Genomic DNA, 18,547 nt, shown 5'->3' with positions numbered 1-18,547 from the left:
TACTTTGGAAAATGAATTCTGCATATTCTCCTTTGGAACACCTATTTTATTTATGTCATTTGATTTATTCTCCAAAAACAATACACAAATAAAGGTGTAAAAGGAGAGAAAACGAGCGTGCGGAAATACCTTCGTTGTTTGTAATCACTTGAGCTACAAATCGCAAAACGTCCAAGAAAAATTAAAGGTTGAAAAATGGTTAGAGTACATGCAAGAGAGATTTTGTTAACAAGAAGACCTGGAAAATTTTCCCCAATATTTTCATTACAGGCATCTGGCTGTTCTGAGATTTCCCAAGGTCTCAGAGAGACTAATAATTCATAGCAGCCATTAGCGTACAAGGACGAAGAGAAGAAGGTACACAGCCTTCTACCTTCAAACCCAACTTTATATCATTCTCCATTAGTTTCCAGTGACTTTTCCTTTCAAATTTTACAATTTAAACAGATTACAGCAAAGTTAAATTGGCTCTCGTGCTTCCAGATGGAAACCTTGGCTCGATCATGATACAAATTGGGCTTCGGCTCCTTCCCTCTCCGCCAAATCAAACATCTTACCTGTGCATCAGAGACTGCAAGGAAAACAAAAATGTACATTTCAATCAAACACGTAAATGCATCGTTGACATACAGATTCGAAATGTATTTTGATTGAATGAAATGCATCAAGAATTAAACAGGGAAATTAGATTTTAAAGCTAATACCGATGTTTAAAGAATGGACCCAGATAACTCAATCAGATTGTAAACCATTCATCACAAAATTTATATCCGCTTTTGAGCATCAATGGATGTTTTGTGGGTATAAGATTCTGAAAACGAAAACATTTGCTTGCCAGAAACGTTTTGTTATAATGGAAGAAGTAATTCACTCTCCAGATTCAAGGACAACCAGAATGATGGTCCTAAAGCTGATGCAGGGAAACCAATCGGAACTCTTGGAAACGAATTACAACAGCACATAATTCGTAGGAGCAAGATGAGAATGAAGGTGAACGCATTTGCTTACATGTTATCTAAGAAATCCGAAAAGAGAAATGTAGTTCTTATACACATCATCTTTTCTTTGTTACAATGCTAAAGTAATCACAGTAAATCATCTTGCAATGTTGGAATAAAAGAAGCAAGCACGGTAGTGGCTTTCTTGCAAGCCAAAGCCAGACACCGACATGATGTGATGCAAACAAACTAGTGGAAAATTCAAGTTCTCTAACATGCCATCTAAAGCTTCCTTCATAAAACATAGTTTTGTTTCTCTTGAATAAAAGGTTGCAATTACCTTGATTCCTGTAACAGTGTTCCCAGGCTTAGCTGCTGCTATGCTCGCAAAAGCACCAACTCCAGATGAAGTATTTCCAGGCTTAGCTGCAGTCATGCTCCCAAAGTTAAATTTCGGCTTTTTCTCTGCGGGTTTTAATATTTGAAAAGAGCACATTAATGTCTCATCCACACTCATCATGGCACCAGCATTATCAAATTCCCCACAATAATTAGGTGCTGAAAATATCGTCACAAGTTGTCGGTTGGCAAATAACTCGTAGCCATCCTCCACAACCTGCCAATGATAAAAGAAAAACATAACTAATTGTCCTGAAGCACGGAAATAAATTAAAATTTCATATCCTCAATAGTCAGTGCAAGTCTCTATAGAAGAAAGCAACATTTGCCAATGCCACTACACCAGCAGGGGAGGTCTGGGAATGCCAAAGGCTTCATTCTTATACCAAAGAAATGAGAATTTCTCTGGATTAAAAAATACGTAAAAAAGAAATTATAACCACACAAAACCCCCGACCATAGAATCCCAGATAGGAAGTGATGTTTGGCTCCCACAGGTATATTCCCTACAGTCCTGCAAGTGTAAAGAGGATATGAACTGAACCGAAAAAACGCCAAGCAATAAAACCTGGTGAGCACGACAAATGAGATCCAAATCATGCTTCTGAAGAAACTCCGTCACCGTGTCAGGACCAAATGTAAACGAAACTCCCCGCTCGTTCCCTCCCCAACCATGAACATCTTTACTGGGATCAGACCAGAGAAGGTCACAAAGTAAACCTGTGTCTGGTACATCCGTTGGCCGCTGTAAATTTCTGATTTGATCTAAATTATGCAGGTCGGGAGAAAGACCACCATGCATGCAGAGAATCTTTTCATCAATCAGAGCTGCCACTGGAAGGCAGTTAAAACACTCTGTGAATGTCTTCCATAGCCTCACATTGAATCTTCTCTTACACTCATCATAAAATCCGTATATACGGTTTATAGATGCACATTCATGGTTTCCCCTCAAGAGGAAAAAATTCTCAGGATATTTTATTTTATATGCAAGGAGAAGACATATTGTTTCTAAACTTTGCTTTCCCCGATCCACATAATCCCCCAAGAACAAGTAATTGGCATTAGGAGGCAGTCCACCGTACTCGAAAAGCCTTAAAAGATCCGAGTACTGACCGTGTATATCACCTGAAAACAAAAAGCAGTTCACTTTTAAGAATTCATGAGATTAAATCGTTGAAAACTAAAGTCAAATGAAAAAGTAGGCAAGAATAAGAATATCAGCAAAAGCATCTGAACTAAGCAATCATACTGAAATTTTCTACATTATCTGACCTGTTCAAATTTCCAAGGCACGAAATGGTGAAATGAGCACAAAACGTGAGCTTTCACAAAGAAGTGATGTACCTCATTACTAGAATATATTAACCCATAACATTCCCCTAAGCAATTATTTAGATTCGGTTTTCCAGTTACAAAATTAATTTATTATTATTATTCAGGGTACCCATAAACCTTAGCGTCCCATCATCCCCCAACAAATTAATTTTCAACGCCACGATGCCCGCATGTCACATCCCTCAAAATAATTCAGAAAAGATCACAAATCTCCATAACTTACGTAGTCTACAAAACTAGAATTACCAACTAACATTTTACAAAACAAGTTCCTTTATCATCAGTTGATTAACTATCAATTACTTCGTTCTTTCTTTTGGTCAATACCAAACTTTGAACGAGCGATGAAAGAAGAATAAGAAAATAAGAGTAACTGACTATACATATGAAACTCAAAACTTCTGTGAGAAGGATTGATTTACACACCCTCCATGTTTCATGTTATCGACCTTGTGTGCAGGTATCATAATTATATGCAACACCCCTCCAATATCATAAAGAAAGAAGGTCACCCTTCATCTAAAAGCATATCCGACCTTTAGCATACTTACAGGCAAAATACTACATGAGTTTAGAAAATATAGCCCACTTAGCTCTCGTGCACAAAACATATAAGCACGCCCACACTTGCATTTGCACAAGAACATAAGTGTTACATTACTTGTCATGAGTATAAAGCAGACACTGCAGTAAAGCTCACTGCTTGAACGTCTATGATACAATATTTTGTACAAATACAATTCTAGGATTGCTACAGCCGAGCGCAATGGCGTTCTATGATTCATACAGCCGACCTCACTTAGTGGGATAAGGCTTTGTTGTTGATGTTGCAATTCTACAAACAATTAACACGCCCAGACATTGCCAATACTTGAAATGTTAAAAGGTTTACCAAATTGTAAACACGCCATAACCGGATCATCTAAAATTGTTCCAATCAAGCTATTCATGCCCGAATTCAGTAACCAAACTATACTCACTATACATTGCCAAACTACACGACAACCTTCGCGGTTATCAAAGAATAAAATGTTCGACTGACCCAATCCTAGTATTGAACATATTTTGCGACCTCAAACAAATTACCCCGAATATCAAAGCACAAACATTGGCTCACTAATTTATCAATCAAATGACAATCCTTAACGAAACACTTCCATAATTTGAGCAGTCAGATGAATGTTTTGCGATACAACATACCGATTTTCACGGATTATTCCACAAAAACAAACATGGGTCAGAAACAAAAACAACTAAAATTTCCCCAAATAATGAGTACACACAACCTAATCAAATCAAAGAACAGAACTTTCCAATAAATTCCAACTAATTCAAGGCCGCAGGACAAAACCCATCACTAAAATTCAAAACTAAACGGAAAAATTAAGGTTGTTTTGCAAAGAAAAGTACCACAAATCTTGATGGGTGCTTCGAGCTCTAACAAATTAGGCTGCTGCAAGAAGATTTCTTTAGAGACCAAACAAAGCTGCCGGATCTCCGACTCCGACAGCTGGACCTGCTTCCCGGGCCGGCCTCGGACTTCGAGGAGTCGGTTGATTATGTCGTCCAGAACCGATTGGTCCATTTCCCAGGAGTTGGCCGACGTCTAAAAAGTCAACGGTTCGATTGAAAACTGGAAGACTGAAACTTGAAAAAGAGAAGAAGAAGAAGAAGAAGAGAGGGAGTGAAAGAAAAGCATGGGACTTTTGGGTGGGGGGGATTTGGTGGGTTGGGTTCTTCTGGCTGTCGTTTTCTGTGAAAGGGATGTCGTCTCAGTGTTGGAGAGTGGTGTTTGTGAGTTGTGACGTTCTTGTGTGATTTCAGAGAGAGAGAGAGAGAGAGAGAGAGCAATTGGGAGGAAATGGGTGATCCGTAATTTACTTCCCACTCAATATTTTAAATTCTAAATTCTTGCACAAAATAATATTTATTGTTTTGTCAACTGTTTGAAGGGTGAACAATTTAAGGTTCTTGTTCTTGTTTTTGGGTTTTGATTTCTGCTACAAGATGTTGCTTTCAGTGTTTGGTGGGCGTTTGAAGGTACACAAATTTGATGGAAATGAAATGCTCTCCATTTTTTTTTTGGTTAGAAAATATGATTTTCTAGAACTTAGGTTTAATCGTTTTTAGGTACGTAAGGATTTGTCTTCGGTAGTCCAACTTACTGAGTAGTCTGATTTTTTAAACAATCTTCACAATTCAGTTTTTTTTAGAGGTACTTTTACTGCTCATTTTTAAACTACTCAGTAGTTTTAGATTATTAAAAAATTATTAAAAAATCAAGATAACCATTCATTTTTTTAAGTGAGAGGGGGATGATTGAAATTGTTCAAGGGTTCTCCTCCCTCCAAAACACTAAAGTTCAAATCACTTTCCGTAGAAAATCGAAATAATAATTATGCGACTTCAAAAGTGTATCTTTGATATTGATTCATGAACGGAAACTTTATAAGGTGGTTTCTTGAATGTTGAAAACACAACCGAAGACATAATCTTGACCTTGAATACAAAGGTCATTTTCTTGTTTCTTTTGTTTGTGTTTGGCCCGTTGTTTGTGTTTGTGTTTTTAAGGCTTATCCGGCAACCCAAAATCAATGCGAAATTGAGTTTCTCATCTGGTGAATCTAAAGGTTGAATCTGACTAATCAACCGTAATTTTAAAGTAAAACAAAGAAGATAGGGGATAAAAACTTCTACTCTGACTATAGTTCGATCTGTAAGCGAGATTTGACCAAGATTTTTAATCATTTAAATCACAAATTTCTTATTTTCCTATGTAACGAGAGATTTTTCAATGTGACCATCACATGATGTAATACACTACGTGTCGCTATATAAATGGTGGGAAATGTATGTTAAAGGGTTAATAACTTAAAATTTTTAATTTTCCACTACTCACATAAAAATACGTAATGTACCATATGTGTTCCTATCACAACTAAAAATTTTACCTATGTAACAGTTGGCAATCTTTATCTCTAATCTCGAGTACAAAAAGTGATTTTTCAATTAATATTACCCCCCGTCTGGTCAGTAACAAAAAGGTTGCTATTAAAAGTAAGAAAACAATAAACATAGGATAAAACTCATCAATGCAGAACCTTTTTCCAGTCAACTGAAAAAAACGGCGCGACAATCAGATCAGACGGCCGAAATCGCATCTGAAGAATCTCAGAGATGAGAAGAGGAGGAGGAGGAGGAGGAGGACATTCTTCTTCTGGGAATTACAGAAACCCATGTCTGACCACCATGCACCAACCATGGGCTTCTTTGCTGGTTTATGGCATCAAGCACGTCGAGGGCAGGTCCTGGCCTTCTCCTATCCGAGGTTTCAACCTTAAATTCTTAGAATTCATTCAAAATTCTGATGCCCTTTTGGTTTAATCTTATGTTTTTTGATGTTGGTGTGTAAAGTTTTGAGCTTTTGAGAATGTGGTATGTTATTTGCTAGCTAGTTCGTAAAGTGGGAGTGTTAGGAATTTACCTTAAAATCTCCGAATTCAATTCAAAATTCTGATACCCTCGTATCTTTCTTTTTTCTTTTTCTTTTTTTTTTTAATGTTTGGGAGTGAAGTTTTGAACTTTTGAGAATGCTGTCTGTTATATGTTATTGCTAGCTAGTTCGTTAAGTGGGAGTAGAAACTTTAAGTAAGCTGCAAAGTTTTGATCTTATTTTTTTTGAGAAGCAATTTTTTTATTTATAAGAGTTTGATTTCTTCGAAAAAGATTGATTCGTCAAGTGTTACTGCTTTTTTCTTCAATTTAGATATTGTTTTGTTGTGATAGTTGTTATTGGATTCTTGTTGTTATGGTTATTGTAATTGTTGACGGAGATGATATTCTTTGTAAAGTCTCGAATTTGTCTTTCGAAGGCCGTCTCTGGATTCATGCCGCTGGTAAGGTTCCTGATGAGGCTACAATCAAGGCAATGGAGGAATTCTACAGAGAAATTTATGCAGTTGATGGAATCACTGATCTTAAATTTCCGGAACATTATCCCGTTTCCAGACATTTAGGTATTCTAAGTTTGGTACTTTGTTTCATGGATGTTCCTCGTTTCGTGTGTGTGTGTGTGTGCATAAATACATCCAGAGTATCTTCCATGTGGATTTATCTCCAGTGGAATGCTCTTTTTAATCAATCTTCATCCAAATTTGGAGAAAGAAGCTGTTGCATTTTGTTTTTATTCCTCGTTTAGGCGGTCTAGACATCACACGTGCACACAACACAAATTTGACAAATTACGGTTTCATGTTTGAAATAGGGTGTGTCGAAGTGGTTGAATGTGTTAGACGTGAAGAACTTGTATCCTGGGAGTTGGGGTGGGCTATTGTTTTACGTATGACCTTTTAGTTCATCATATAGCAAGGTGATGGTTGTTCCAAGGCCGTGTTGATTAAGCTCTGACCGATTTATTTCATATGCAGGTGAGGCTGGAAGCACAAACTGATATGTGTTGGCTTTGTGAGCAGCCACAGGTGTGTATTATTTTCGCACTGCTACATTTCTGGCAATTCCTGTGATTTTGAGTAGTTCATATCATATATGATTAAGCTTTTATTTCTTCAATTATTGCAGAAACTGTTAGTTCCATTTGAGATGCGTGGCTAACAAGGTGTCTACAACTTGGAAAAGAAGGTGCATATTGTGCATAAGAATTTACTCTCTCTCTCTCTCTCTCTCTCTCCCCTACTGTTTTTGGTGGACCTAACTTACTCATTTGCCTGTCTCAGATATATGAAGGTGCAATTAGAGGTCTTTCCCCGGTTAATAGTCCCCTTCCAGTAAGATTTCCACTTCCAAATCCACAATATCCATTCTCACTGAAGCCAGGGTCTATCTCTGTGCATGTCCCTGTATCTAGAACATCTGAAGTTGTGATATCTTCGAGTCCCACTGCAGCCATAGCTGGTGCGCGTGCTGCAGCTACACAGTTCTCGAAGAAAGTTCAAGATTTTGAAACGACTGCCCAAAATAATGCATCGGAATCTGTAACGACCCTTCCATTAAAGGGTGAATCTGTTGAAAAAGATACAACACCATCTGCTAAACTTAGTGAGACTTCTAACAAGGGAGAATTGACATCAAATAACAAGGAGCAAATAAGTCCCGTTAAAGACAAGGGAAGCTGCAGCCTCGGCCAACCTTATTCTGGAGCTTTGAGACCTCGACCTGGTGCACCTTCGAAGGTATGAAGTTTCTTCACTCAGACTTGTATGAAACAAGTGCATGCACGCATGGCTTTCATTATAATAATGGTGTCAAGTCACTTGATCAGTCCAGTTAAAGAAGGTCGGTCTAGTTTCATTCTGATTTGATATGTATGCATGACCTTGCCACGAAACTTGTGTGCTATTTTGCTGTTCTACTGCATCACGAGTGTCCCTTGACACTCTACAGCGAGCTGGTTATTCTTTCTTCCCTTGCATTACTAACTATTAGAATTCCCCTGTTCCACATCGGCCAGAAGGTTTGAGAACAAGCCCTTTAAATAGAATTATCTCTGTGCATGTCCCTGTATCTAGAACATCTGAAGTTGAGATATCTTCGAGTCTCACTGCAGCCATAGCTGGAGCTTTGAGACCTCAACCTGGTGCACCTTCTAAGGTATGAAGTTTCTTCACCCAGGCTTGTATGAAACAAGTGCATGCACGCATGGCTTTCATTATAATAATTGTGTCAAGTCACTTGATCAGTCCAGTTAAAGAAGGTCGGTCTAGTTTCATTCTGATTTGATATGTATGCATGACCTTGCCACGAAACTTGTGTGCTATTTTGCTGTTCTACTGCATCACGAGTGTCCCTTGACACTCTACAGCGAGCTGGTTATTCTTTCTTCCCTTGCATTACTAATTGTTAGAATTCCTCTGTCCCACATTGCTTTAAATAGAATTACCCCACTCTAACTAATACTGAGGCATTTTGTATTAAAACCCCACACCTGACGGATTGAACTGGTGGCCAAGTGAGGACAATATCGTTGTTGTTGGAGTGGGCCCATGGCCCGTCTACCTCTCTTCCCCTGTTTTCGGCAGAAAAAAAAATGGATTTATCTGTAGATATGGTTCTGTTTTTTGTGTAGTTGGATGTAGTATTTGATTTGAGGTTGGGTCATTTTAATCAAGGGCATTACTACAAGACTACATGGAATTTCTGGTTGTGGACTGAACATGGAATGAAACTGTAATAGATTGTTCTTACTTGGTTTATAAAACAATGCAACGGTAGGGCGACGCAGAACTTAGAGGGGAGCACACGAAGCGGAAGCAAGACTTTGGGCTTGAGTAATGTAAACACCGGTGAGAATCGCTGACCCAAAAAACTTCTTGGTTTCAAGAACAAAAGGCTCCTTGAGAGGAAAAAAAAGCCATTTTAATTGATATTTGTTAGATGTGGGTTTATTAAGCGTAGTCTTGCTCTAGTTACCTAATTTGGATCCGATTTTATGTCTAATAATGATGGTCAGGATGCATTAAACATGGTAATATTTGGCGCTTGTGATGCCATCTTTTTTCGATTCTACAAGTTCGCCGATGTTGAAACACTTGATATACTGATGTCGATTGCTGGAGGTTAATGATAACCATTTTGAATAGCCAGACCTGAAGACTTTGTCAATGATGTTTACATTTTTGCTGCAGCGGTGGGTGAGAGTGATGTGGCCATGAAAGACTTTTCATTTATTCTTGGAACGTGGAACTCTTTCGCAAATATCGCGCATCACTCGCAGCAGCAAGATGTTCTGGCAAAGTGGATCTTCAACTTGGAATATGCTTTTCTACATCCTTGCATTGTATTGTATCTGTAATCTGTAATCTGTAACTAGGAATGGTTTGTGTAAAGCTTGATGTTAGTTTACAGGGTGGTGAGATAAGTACGGGGTTGTTTGGTATCCTTCTTAGATCGAAATTTTTGCTTTTGAAACAAGTAAGTACTAAGTAATTTAGTTGCATTCATCATTTTTAAAAACTATAAATGTAGTTTAGTGTGTTCAATTGTGATAAAGTTCTGAAATTGGTGGAAAATTTAACAAAAAAAAAATTGCATTTGTGCAAGTGTTGCAGAATTTACATTTATAGTTTTGTGTGGAAAGTATTGTTGTCTAATTGATCGGTTAACCAGAAGGACTTCCATAACATGGGAAGGCGTCCCGTACCATGCAAGTTGCTCCAGTTAGATAGGGCTTTCCAGCCATAGGTTTGATGAGTGGTCCTTTGGTTATAAGTAGTGTGAGTTGGCTTCTCTACTTGGCATGGAAAATATCTTTGTATTTCAGCAAAGCTTAGTTCAAATGGGTGTTTCATATTTTTTGTTGTTGATGAGTTTATTAGTGTTGATGAATGTGGCTACCGATTCTGAAGCAGCTTCTTCTGTATTACCCTATTGCATTCCTAGTCGATCTCCGCCGCCGCCGCCTCTATGGAATCGTCGTAACCATTTCCGTTATATCGTACCATCTCCTCCTCCTCCGCAGACGCAGCCACCAATGTTGCCACGGCTGCCGTCTCCATCAGATTCATTAGCCCCACCACCTCCACCTCCACCTTCACCATCATTTGCATCGCCACCACCACCATCCTCACTGCCACTGCCATCAACACCACCGACATCACCACAGCCACCACCATCATCATGGGCATCACCACCACCACCATCGTCATAGAAAAGATTCATAACAAAGGATCGATGCGGTTAAGGTGCGCCTTCCTAAGTTATGGTTTCAAATTCAATGTTTGCATTACGAGTGGAGATTTACAGTATCCAAAAACTTATCATAATCCTTGCTGAAGAAAGTATGTAGTTTCAGTTCAGCACCTTAGTTCAAATGTTGGGTCCTATCTCCTATGGTGTCGTTGACATTTATTATGATTGATGTAGATATGAGGCTGAGGCATATCAGCATATGTCGGCTTCATCTTTGTATTAAAGTTATGCACCTAATTATGTGCTGTTGTTAGCTATCACTTACTCCATTTCCCTATCTATATTTGACTACAAACAGTTTTGAATATACGTTTGGTAAAAAAACTTAAAAGTGCTTTTAGTTTATATGAGCGTTTTTAGGAAGCACTTTCAATTACTTTTTCTTGACCAAGAAGCGTACTTATAGAAGAAACCTACATGACACACGACCAGATGTATAAATTAGTATTTGCAAAAGAGTACAGCCATAACAAATATACAAAGAGGTGACAAATTTTGAAATTTCAGCCATGTTTCGTTACTTCTTACTTTTCAGTTTGCAATTGAAAGAATATACAAGATTGTCCGTGTACGTGACATACATAATAAGGTGGTGTGCAGTGCATACTAGCAAATTAAGTAGGGTGGTGCAATACTGTCATTCACACACCATTTTTAACCTTTCACACTGACATTTCAATTTTCGGTATGTTGGATCAAATGAATTGAAAATGATCAAATGACAGAAAGTAACAAGGAATGTGTAAGAGATAAAAAGTAATATGTGGATAGCACCACCCTTATAGTTTACAATTAGATAAAGAGTTTGCAAACCACAAAAGAATAAGTGTTCGCGAACCCTAAACCCTTTACAGATGTATATAGATATATTATATATACATATAGATGGCCAACAGAGCCTATATATTGAAGCTGGAAAATGAATCAGGCAAGCTCGCAGATGAATTAAAGATCATTTCTTTCTTTGGTCATGCCAACTTATAAGTATGATGATTATCATCTCCCGTATTATTTATACTTTATTCTCACTTCTATTTTTCTCCTATTGTACTCTTTTGTTTATAACTTTTCGATTGAATAAAACAAACGAGAACTAAGGAAATATAAATAGTCTTTAGATCAAATAAAGCGAAAGAAAATCAAGAAAATAAAAGTGTCCAAAACAAGAAATGATGTGTAAAAATAATTTCTCATGTTGTAAACCTATTTTATAGAGAGAAGATAGCGGAGCGGCAAGCAGAGGAGAAAATGGCTTGAGGAATTATGTGATGATTCTCTATGCATCGAGCCGTTTCTTGCCTCAACCCTCAAATAGGAAGAGGGGTACTTTACAAAGAGACGGTAATTGCTTTGCATCGTGTCTTTATTTTATACTAAACATGATGGGTTTTGTTACTTATCCTACAAGCAATATAAAGTCCAATAGTAAAGATCTACAATATCTCATAAGATTCCTAAACATAAAATACTTAGCATTTATACAATGGCATTCCTAACTAATAAAAACTGTAACGTCTCATCAATTATTTATTACCCCGCTCAAATTTAAAACGAAAATAAGTTAACAAAATCAATCCTAAAATTTTAATATTGTGAAGAAAAATTCTCTAGCAAGCATGTGGGTCTCCCCTTGTATGTGACATGGTCAATGGAAGAATACTTCATAAGTTTCCCTAATTCATATGACTTTCAATCCAAGCGGATTCTCTCTTCTCCCTTGTTTTCTTTCATTAATTTTGTGGGGGGTTGGTTAGAAAATCCAAAAGGATATGCCACGAGGTACAACACAAACAGCCTATCTAGCGGTCAAGCCATGACTCTACTACACCTAATAAAGGTAAGGTTCTCAATATATTATACATACAGTACCACACAAAATACAAATTCACCTATCTCGTGATCTATATACATATTTCAAGCATCATATAAGCTCGATCAGCTCAAGAGTTGGGAGTGTAAAATTAATTTGGCTCCTAATTCTTGCTTGTATCTGATGATATTGCTACTTGTTGGCTTACTTTGTCTGTCACAAAACAGTCATCAAATGGGCAAAAGCTATGTTGCAATCTTATTACAAGGTTTACATGAGATACATGATGCAAGTACGGTGCTTGAAGTTGCAAATGTGGTTTGTGGTTTCTCTGGAGCTGGTCACAATATGCAACACGTGAAGTTAGGCCGGAGAACTGGAGCTAGAACGCCTCCTTCTCCGACACGCAACAGGCCGGTCCATATGGTTTCCCCTACTGCACCTCAAAAACCTAGTGTTAATCTTTTACCTCCACCACCACCACCACGACGTATGTCCTCAACTTCTTCTACACCATGATCTTTTTATCTAGCCAATTATCAATGTTTCTTATTTGTTTGGTTAACTTTGTATTTAGAAGTTTGATTCTTTGAAAGTTAGTTCGATGGTTCCAAATTTGTGGTTGATATTCTTGAAAGGACACTAATTGACTCTTTACCAAAAAGGCCAATAAAGTAATATAGAGTGCCCAACTCCAAGAAAGTCAAATTAGCCTAATGCATTGCTTGTAACATGATAGAGATTTTCATGGAACAGAGTTCATTGCAACTGTAGTGTTCCGAACCAATAATACAAGGCCATATGTAAGACTCTTCATATGACCTTATATTATTGTTTAATCTATTTCATATAAGCCAATCTCTTGTAACTTATGCTTGTTAGAATCAATCAAATGTCAAATATACAATATATAATAATTTGCATGGTTTATTTTGAATGAAAATTCCACAAAAAATACAATATATCAAAATATGAACAATTAATGAAATTGCATATAAAATCACAAATCACTTACTTGTTTACGAAGATAAAGGCTTGCAGTAGCAATCTCATAAGACATAAATTCGCCCCTACACCAGTGCATAGTTCAACGGGCATCTATCTTGCAAGATACAACTATATAATTCAAGTTCTTGCACTTGAACTTGGATTCTTGGCAAATTTGCTTAGTGTTTCTCTATGAAGAATTAAGGAGAAAGCGATGGAATTGATGATTTGGTTTATGATATTACTGCCATATATATAATGGCGTATTTGAATAGTTATGGATGTTCACACTTATCTTTTTAGAACGGATGTAACTATTTGCAATCAGTCTTATCATTTCGGAAAAAAACTGAATCCAAAAATCAAAAACGTAAAAATCGTACTTGTATTTTTCATCTATCCAAGCCCAAGAATCCCAACATTTAATATATACATCCAAACCTTCCAAATCTAAGACCCAAAATCCATGACTTAGGCCCAATTCTTTTCAAACTATAAACAGGTTTAGTGAGTGAACTCACTTGCAAAGGGGACTTTCCAAAAGTGTATGGGCGATGTGGGACTCTCAGTCCCTCACAAGTTCCAAGTTCCAACAATGCTAACGTGGTAAACATAAAGCCAAAGAAACCAGATCAAAAGAAAAAGAAGCATAATAAGAAAGCAGAACTGCATGACGAGTGAGCACCAACCAAAGACGGATAAACAATCCGAGACAAAATTGCATGGCCTACTTGCTTTTTGAACTTCTTGTTTCCCTTATATTAGAACCATCCGATAAGAAATATGAGGAGATTTAAATAACCAAAATCAGAAAAATAAAGAAGAGGGTTGCTATTATCTCTTAAATGCCATGAATGGTGTTGCTTGATTTGATTAGTTGCTTTGCCCACTTGTTGCTTGCTGCCGACAATATAGCAAGGCTTTGGTCCCAAATACCAAGTACAAATACAACAGCTTTGCCTCGAGTTGATGCAAGTCATTGTTTTCTTCTTAATCATTCCCAGCTTCATCGATCGAACACCTTGAAATGGTCATAAGGGGGGCCAAAATTCAATAGTATTTCGTATCACATAGTTAATTAATATGGCCTTAGCAATTGAGAAATAATTTCACATACGTCTTTCTACCATGCATACTCATTTTATTTGTGACACTTGAGTGAAATAAAGCAAAGAAAATTAACGAATATTTTTAATAAAAATGTGACAGAAAAAAAAATAGTATTGCCCTAAACATATCCAATTCCTGATCCAAAATAACAGTATTTTCTTTATCGTTTGTCAATATTTAAGAGAAATAAAGGATCAAAAGTGGTTCTTTTTTTGGTTAATAAGAAAGGATCAAAAGTTTCTCATGCATGATGCATCCAATTTAGTGACTCGGTCAACTTATTTAGTACTCTTTGTAAGTTTTGACCATATATTATTATGAGTCGATACAGGGTGATTTGGCAAAATTTGGCTTCTAATTTGAATCTTAAACATAAGAAAGGTAGAGAAGATGATAGGGTAGTGCTATTCATAAACCTCTTTTTACTTTTTACACATTCTTGTGTTCATTGATCTTCTTCAATTCATTCTATTCAATGGTCAAAAATTAAAAAGAGTGTGTAATACGTAAAAATAAATGTGTGAATAGCATTGACCCAAATGAAAAAGTTGTAATTAGCTAATCTGGTTTGGCTTCTCTATCCAAAAATTCAATACAATTATACTAATTAAAGTCAACAAAACATGCATCATGAGTCTTTTACAAAACAAAAATATAAAAAAAATGCATCAAGAGTACTCACATGTACAGTATATAATATTTTTTGAGTAATTTGGGAAATTAACTGGTGATCTAGCTAAAATTGGTTGTGACATCACCCTTTTTCAGGTAATTAAACTAATTAATGATATAACTGTTGGAACGGTCATAATCAAGGTCCAACACCAACAAGAATCTTATCTTCTTTGTTCCCAAGTAACTTACTCAAATCAATTTTTATGGACTAAAATTATTAGCAAACAGCTATACGCACAATAGTACTATGATTATGGAAAAGTTTAGGTCGTGCTATCCACACACCTTTTTTTTTCCCTTTCACACACACACTTAATTTGTGTCATTTGGTCATTTTCAAGTCATTCAATCCAACCGTTAAAAATTGAGAAAAATATGAGAAAAAAAATTTTGTATGAATAGTACTACCCAAAAGCTTTCTACTGATCACCCGTTATGAAAATTTACAAGGCAATTATAAAAGGTGAATAAAAAAGGCAATATCTAAGAAGAAAGGAAATATCTAAGAAGAAAGGAATAATTGGCTATGGTGACCACTGACCGTCATCTCTCCACATACTTTCCCAAAAATAGTAAACAAAAATACAAGGTCCAAAAATGGTATGGTTAACACTTGCCACAGATGGACCAACGTGATTAAGGACAGCTAGCTCTACTAGCTTGAAAAAGTTTTATTGGTTATCGAAAACACAAACGACGTGATGTACCATTCCACTTTAGTTAGCTCTCGGATATACTGAGTAGCTCCTCCAAATAGTCTGCGCCTAAATCCTCAAACACCACAACTTTTTCCAACTGATCTTCACCTTCTTCATCATTCTTTTGATGCTGATTATGATGCAATGATTTCTTCTTTTTGTTCATCGATGATTTTCTCTTCATAGAGTGCCTTCTCTTTAAGGCCAAAACCGGAGACGAGCCGTCCTCAAAGCCATACTTCATCTCCACAAGTGACTGATGAACCACGTCAGCTGGAAAGTTGAGGACCGCCGAAGACCCCCGCATTGAAAGTGCTGCTTGGTCGTAAGCCAAAGCCGCCGCCTCTGCCGTGTCAAAAGTTCCCAACCAAACCCTAACACCGTTTCGCGTCGAATCTCTTATCTCCGCCGCAAACTTTCCCCACGGCCGCCGCCGAACGCCTCTATAAGCAACTACTTGATCTTCGTTAGCTGTGGCACTAGAAGAATTCACCTCTTCATGGTCTTTCGACTGAGTGGAGGATACTATTGAATCCGACGAGTTCTGATCTCCTGCTGGCGCCTCAGCAAGAACTCCATAGAGAAGCATTTCTTCTGAATCGTTCTCATTAAATGGTAGCTGGGGAAAGGCTGATTGGTTGTGATAATCTTTAAAGTCGAACATGTTCCATGAGAGATGATCATCGTGAGAATATTCTAGGGAGTTGAAGGAAGAAGAAGATTCAAACGAGAATTCAGAATTAGGGTTTTGGAAGAACGAAGGGTCCATCTTGTTTTGTGGAAGAATGAACAATTTGCAGAATTTCTTCTTCTAGCTCTTCCTTTGAACAAATATTGGAATGGATATTTCAGTGAGTGGCGTACGTTTTGCGTTTATAAAAGGTATTTTGAACGCATTAGGACTTTATATAGGAATAAAAGAAGGGAATTTGGGTCCCATTAGGACCCATGTTTAAAATATATTAGTGAAAAAATAAAAATAATGGTGAGAAGGAAAGAGAGAGGGATGAATAACTTTGAAGGTGGTCGTGACTGGGACCAAGTAGTCAAAGAGACTAATAAGAGGAGAGGTTTTTCAGTGTAATCGGCACACGAGGTGGTACAGCACGTGTAATTATATAAATGATAGGATTTGTGTGTTAAAAGGTTAATAACTTAAAAAATAAAAAATTTGACTATTTATGTAAAAACATGTGGTGTACCATCCGTGTTCCCGTCACAATGAAAGAGGAAGATGGACATGTCGGCTAGGTCAGTTAAAGATTTATTTTCAATATTTTATTGTATTTCGTGACGTCAACTCGATGATTTCATTGTGCGATGTTACTTATTGTGGGTTTGATGGTATTCATACCTCCACTTGCAAGTTACATGTTTGCAACTTTGCATTGCCCGATCGACCATGGACTTTGTTGTGTCGTCCTTGTCACATAATTAACTCCATACAATGGGATGATCAAGTTACAGTACAGCTTCAAGGAGAGGGGTATGCATGAGCCAAACTACACGCCATGACTTAGTCATTAAACTGGTCGAACAGTCTATGTACCCTCGTCCCTCTAAAAGTGATGAGAAGAAACCAATTCGCCGAACGAACGCTGCTCATAAACCCAAGCCAAAACCATAAATTAAACCACGCATTGTAATCCTAAATTAACATCCTGATTTTTTTATTTAACAAACGATATTATCTACATTAAAATTGAAATATTCCATCAAAATATTCATGTTTGGATATAATACTCAGATATTTGCCAATTATAATTGTTATGCAATAGCCCTTCCTATCTGATAGAAAAGGATACCATGATCTTGAACCGATCTTACTTGGGATCGTAAATCCCACTACTACAAAATGGTCTTATTGTGTCAGTGGATGATGTCGGTTTAATATAATATAGTGGTGGACAAGACATTTGCTACACCTACTGAACGTGAAGTCGGATTTACTATTGGTTGTAAGCGTCATAAACAGTCTATGTTGCTTTTAACCGACGTAAACAATTAATGTCGCTTATAACCGACATAGATTTTAATAATTTTTACATATTGGTATCGCATAAAAAAAACAGTGTCGCTTTTAAGCGACATAAAGTTGGTGTCGGAATAGGTGTCGCTTATAGCCGACACTAGTGATTGTTTTTAAATATTTTAAAAGCATGCGTCGATTCTGACCGACATAGATTTTAATTTTTTTAAATATTTTGAAACCCGGTGTCGGTTGTAAGCGATAGATTGATGGCCTTTATATACTATCTCCCGTGTTAAATTGAAATATTTTGGGCTGGAATTTTCTTGCTTGTTTCGACACCACTTGCAATCACATTCAAGTTTGTCAGGCTCACGTCGGTTTTAACCAACGCAACGTTTTCTTATTTCCACGCAACTTGCAATCACTGTCATGTCTATCAAATTTTCTTATTTCGACTCCACTTCTAATCACTGTCACGCTCATGTCGGTTTTAACCGAAGTAATTTTTTCCTATTTCGACGCCACTTGCCTTTCAGTCAAGTGTCTCAAAGTACGTGCATTTAAGTCATGTTAGACTTAATGTCAGTTTTAACCGACGCGAAGTCCAAATATTTCGATGCCACGTGTGTTTAAGTTAGTGTGTCAGAGCAGGTGTCTGTTTTTACCAACGCAAAGTGTACATATTTCGACGCCACTTACAATCACTATTGGTCTTAACCGACGCCAACTTATTATCCATATTTAAACCCCTTTCTTCCCCATTACTTCTGTGCTTTCATTTCTCTCTCTCTCGTTTACTTCTTCGATTTTGCCCTGTGCGTCCTTACTCCCTCTCTTTCCCCCATTTCAGCCTTACTCATTCTCCTTCCACTAACTTTTGCTATGGATCAACAAAGTGAAGATCAACGTTCTGAGG

At 37.2% G+C, this 18,547-nt stretch overlaps 2 protein-coding genes, 1 long non-coding RNA gene and 1 pseudogene across 3 annotated transcripts; 2 read left to right on the top strand and 2 right to left on the bottom strand.

Moving 5' to 3' along the window:
* Positions 1–220: 220 nt before the first annotated feature.
* LOC126619579 (serine/threonine-protein phosphatase PP1 isozyme 3-like) lies at positions 221–4,543 on the bottom strand. The gene is made up of 4 exons (XM_050287986.1): positions 4,086–4,543; positions 1,906–2,465; positions 1,279–1,554; positions 221–571 (listed from the first exon to the last, which is right to left on the bottom strand). The coding sequence occupies exons 1-4, from the start codon at positions 4,258–4,260 to the stop codon at positions 554–556; spliced, it is 1,029 nt and encodes a 342-aa protein (XP_050143943.1). The 5' UTR covers positions 4,261–4,543; the 3' UTR covers positions 221–553.
* A 1,231-nt stretch (positions 4,544–5,774) lies between these two features.
* Positions 5,775–9,567, top strand: LOC126619580 (uncharacterized; annotated as a pseudogene).
* Positions 9,568–9,734: 167 nt separating this feature from the next.
* On the top strand, positions 9,735–11,811 carry LOC126619578 (uncharacterized). The gene is made up of 2 exons (XR_007622105.1): positions 9,735–10,372; positions 11,594–11,811. It is a non-coding gene; the product is annotated as an uncharacterized LOC126619578 (long non-coding RNA).
* Positions 11,812–15,349: 3,538 nt separating this feature from the next.
* On the bottom strand, positions 15,350–16,549 carry LOC126617976 (ethylene-responsive transcription factor 1B-like). Its single transcript, XM_050286058.1, has one exon. The coding sequence runs from the start codon at positions 16,426–16,428 to the stop codon at positions 15,682–15,684; it is 747 nt and encodes a 248-aa protein (XP_050142015.1). The 5' UTR covers positions 16,429–16,549; the 3' UTR covers positions 15,350–15,681.
* Positions 16,550–18,547: the final 1,998 nt, after the last annotated feature.

This window comes from Malus sylvestris, chromosome 4 (genome assembly GCF_916048215.2).
Source record: "Malus sylvestris chromosome 4, drMalSylv7.2, whole genome shotgun sequence".
Classification (NCBI taxonomy): domain Eukaryota; kingdom Viridiplantae; phylum Streptophyta; class Magnoliopsida; order Rosales; family Rosaceae; genus Malus; species Malus sylvestris.
The sequence above is the reverse complement of the archived record's forward strand: the minus strand, read 5'-3'. Positions and strand labels throughout refer to the sequence as shown.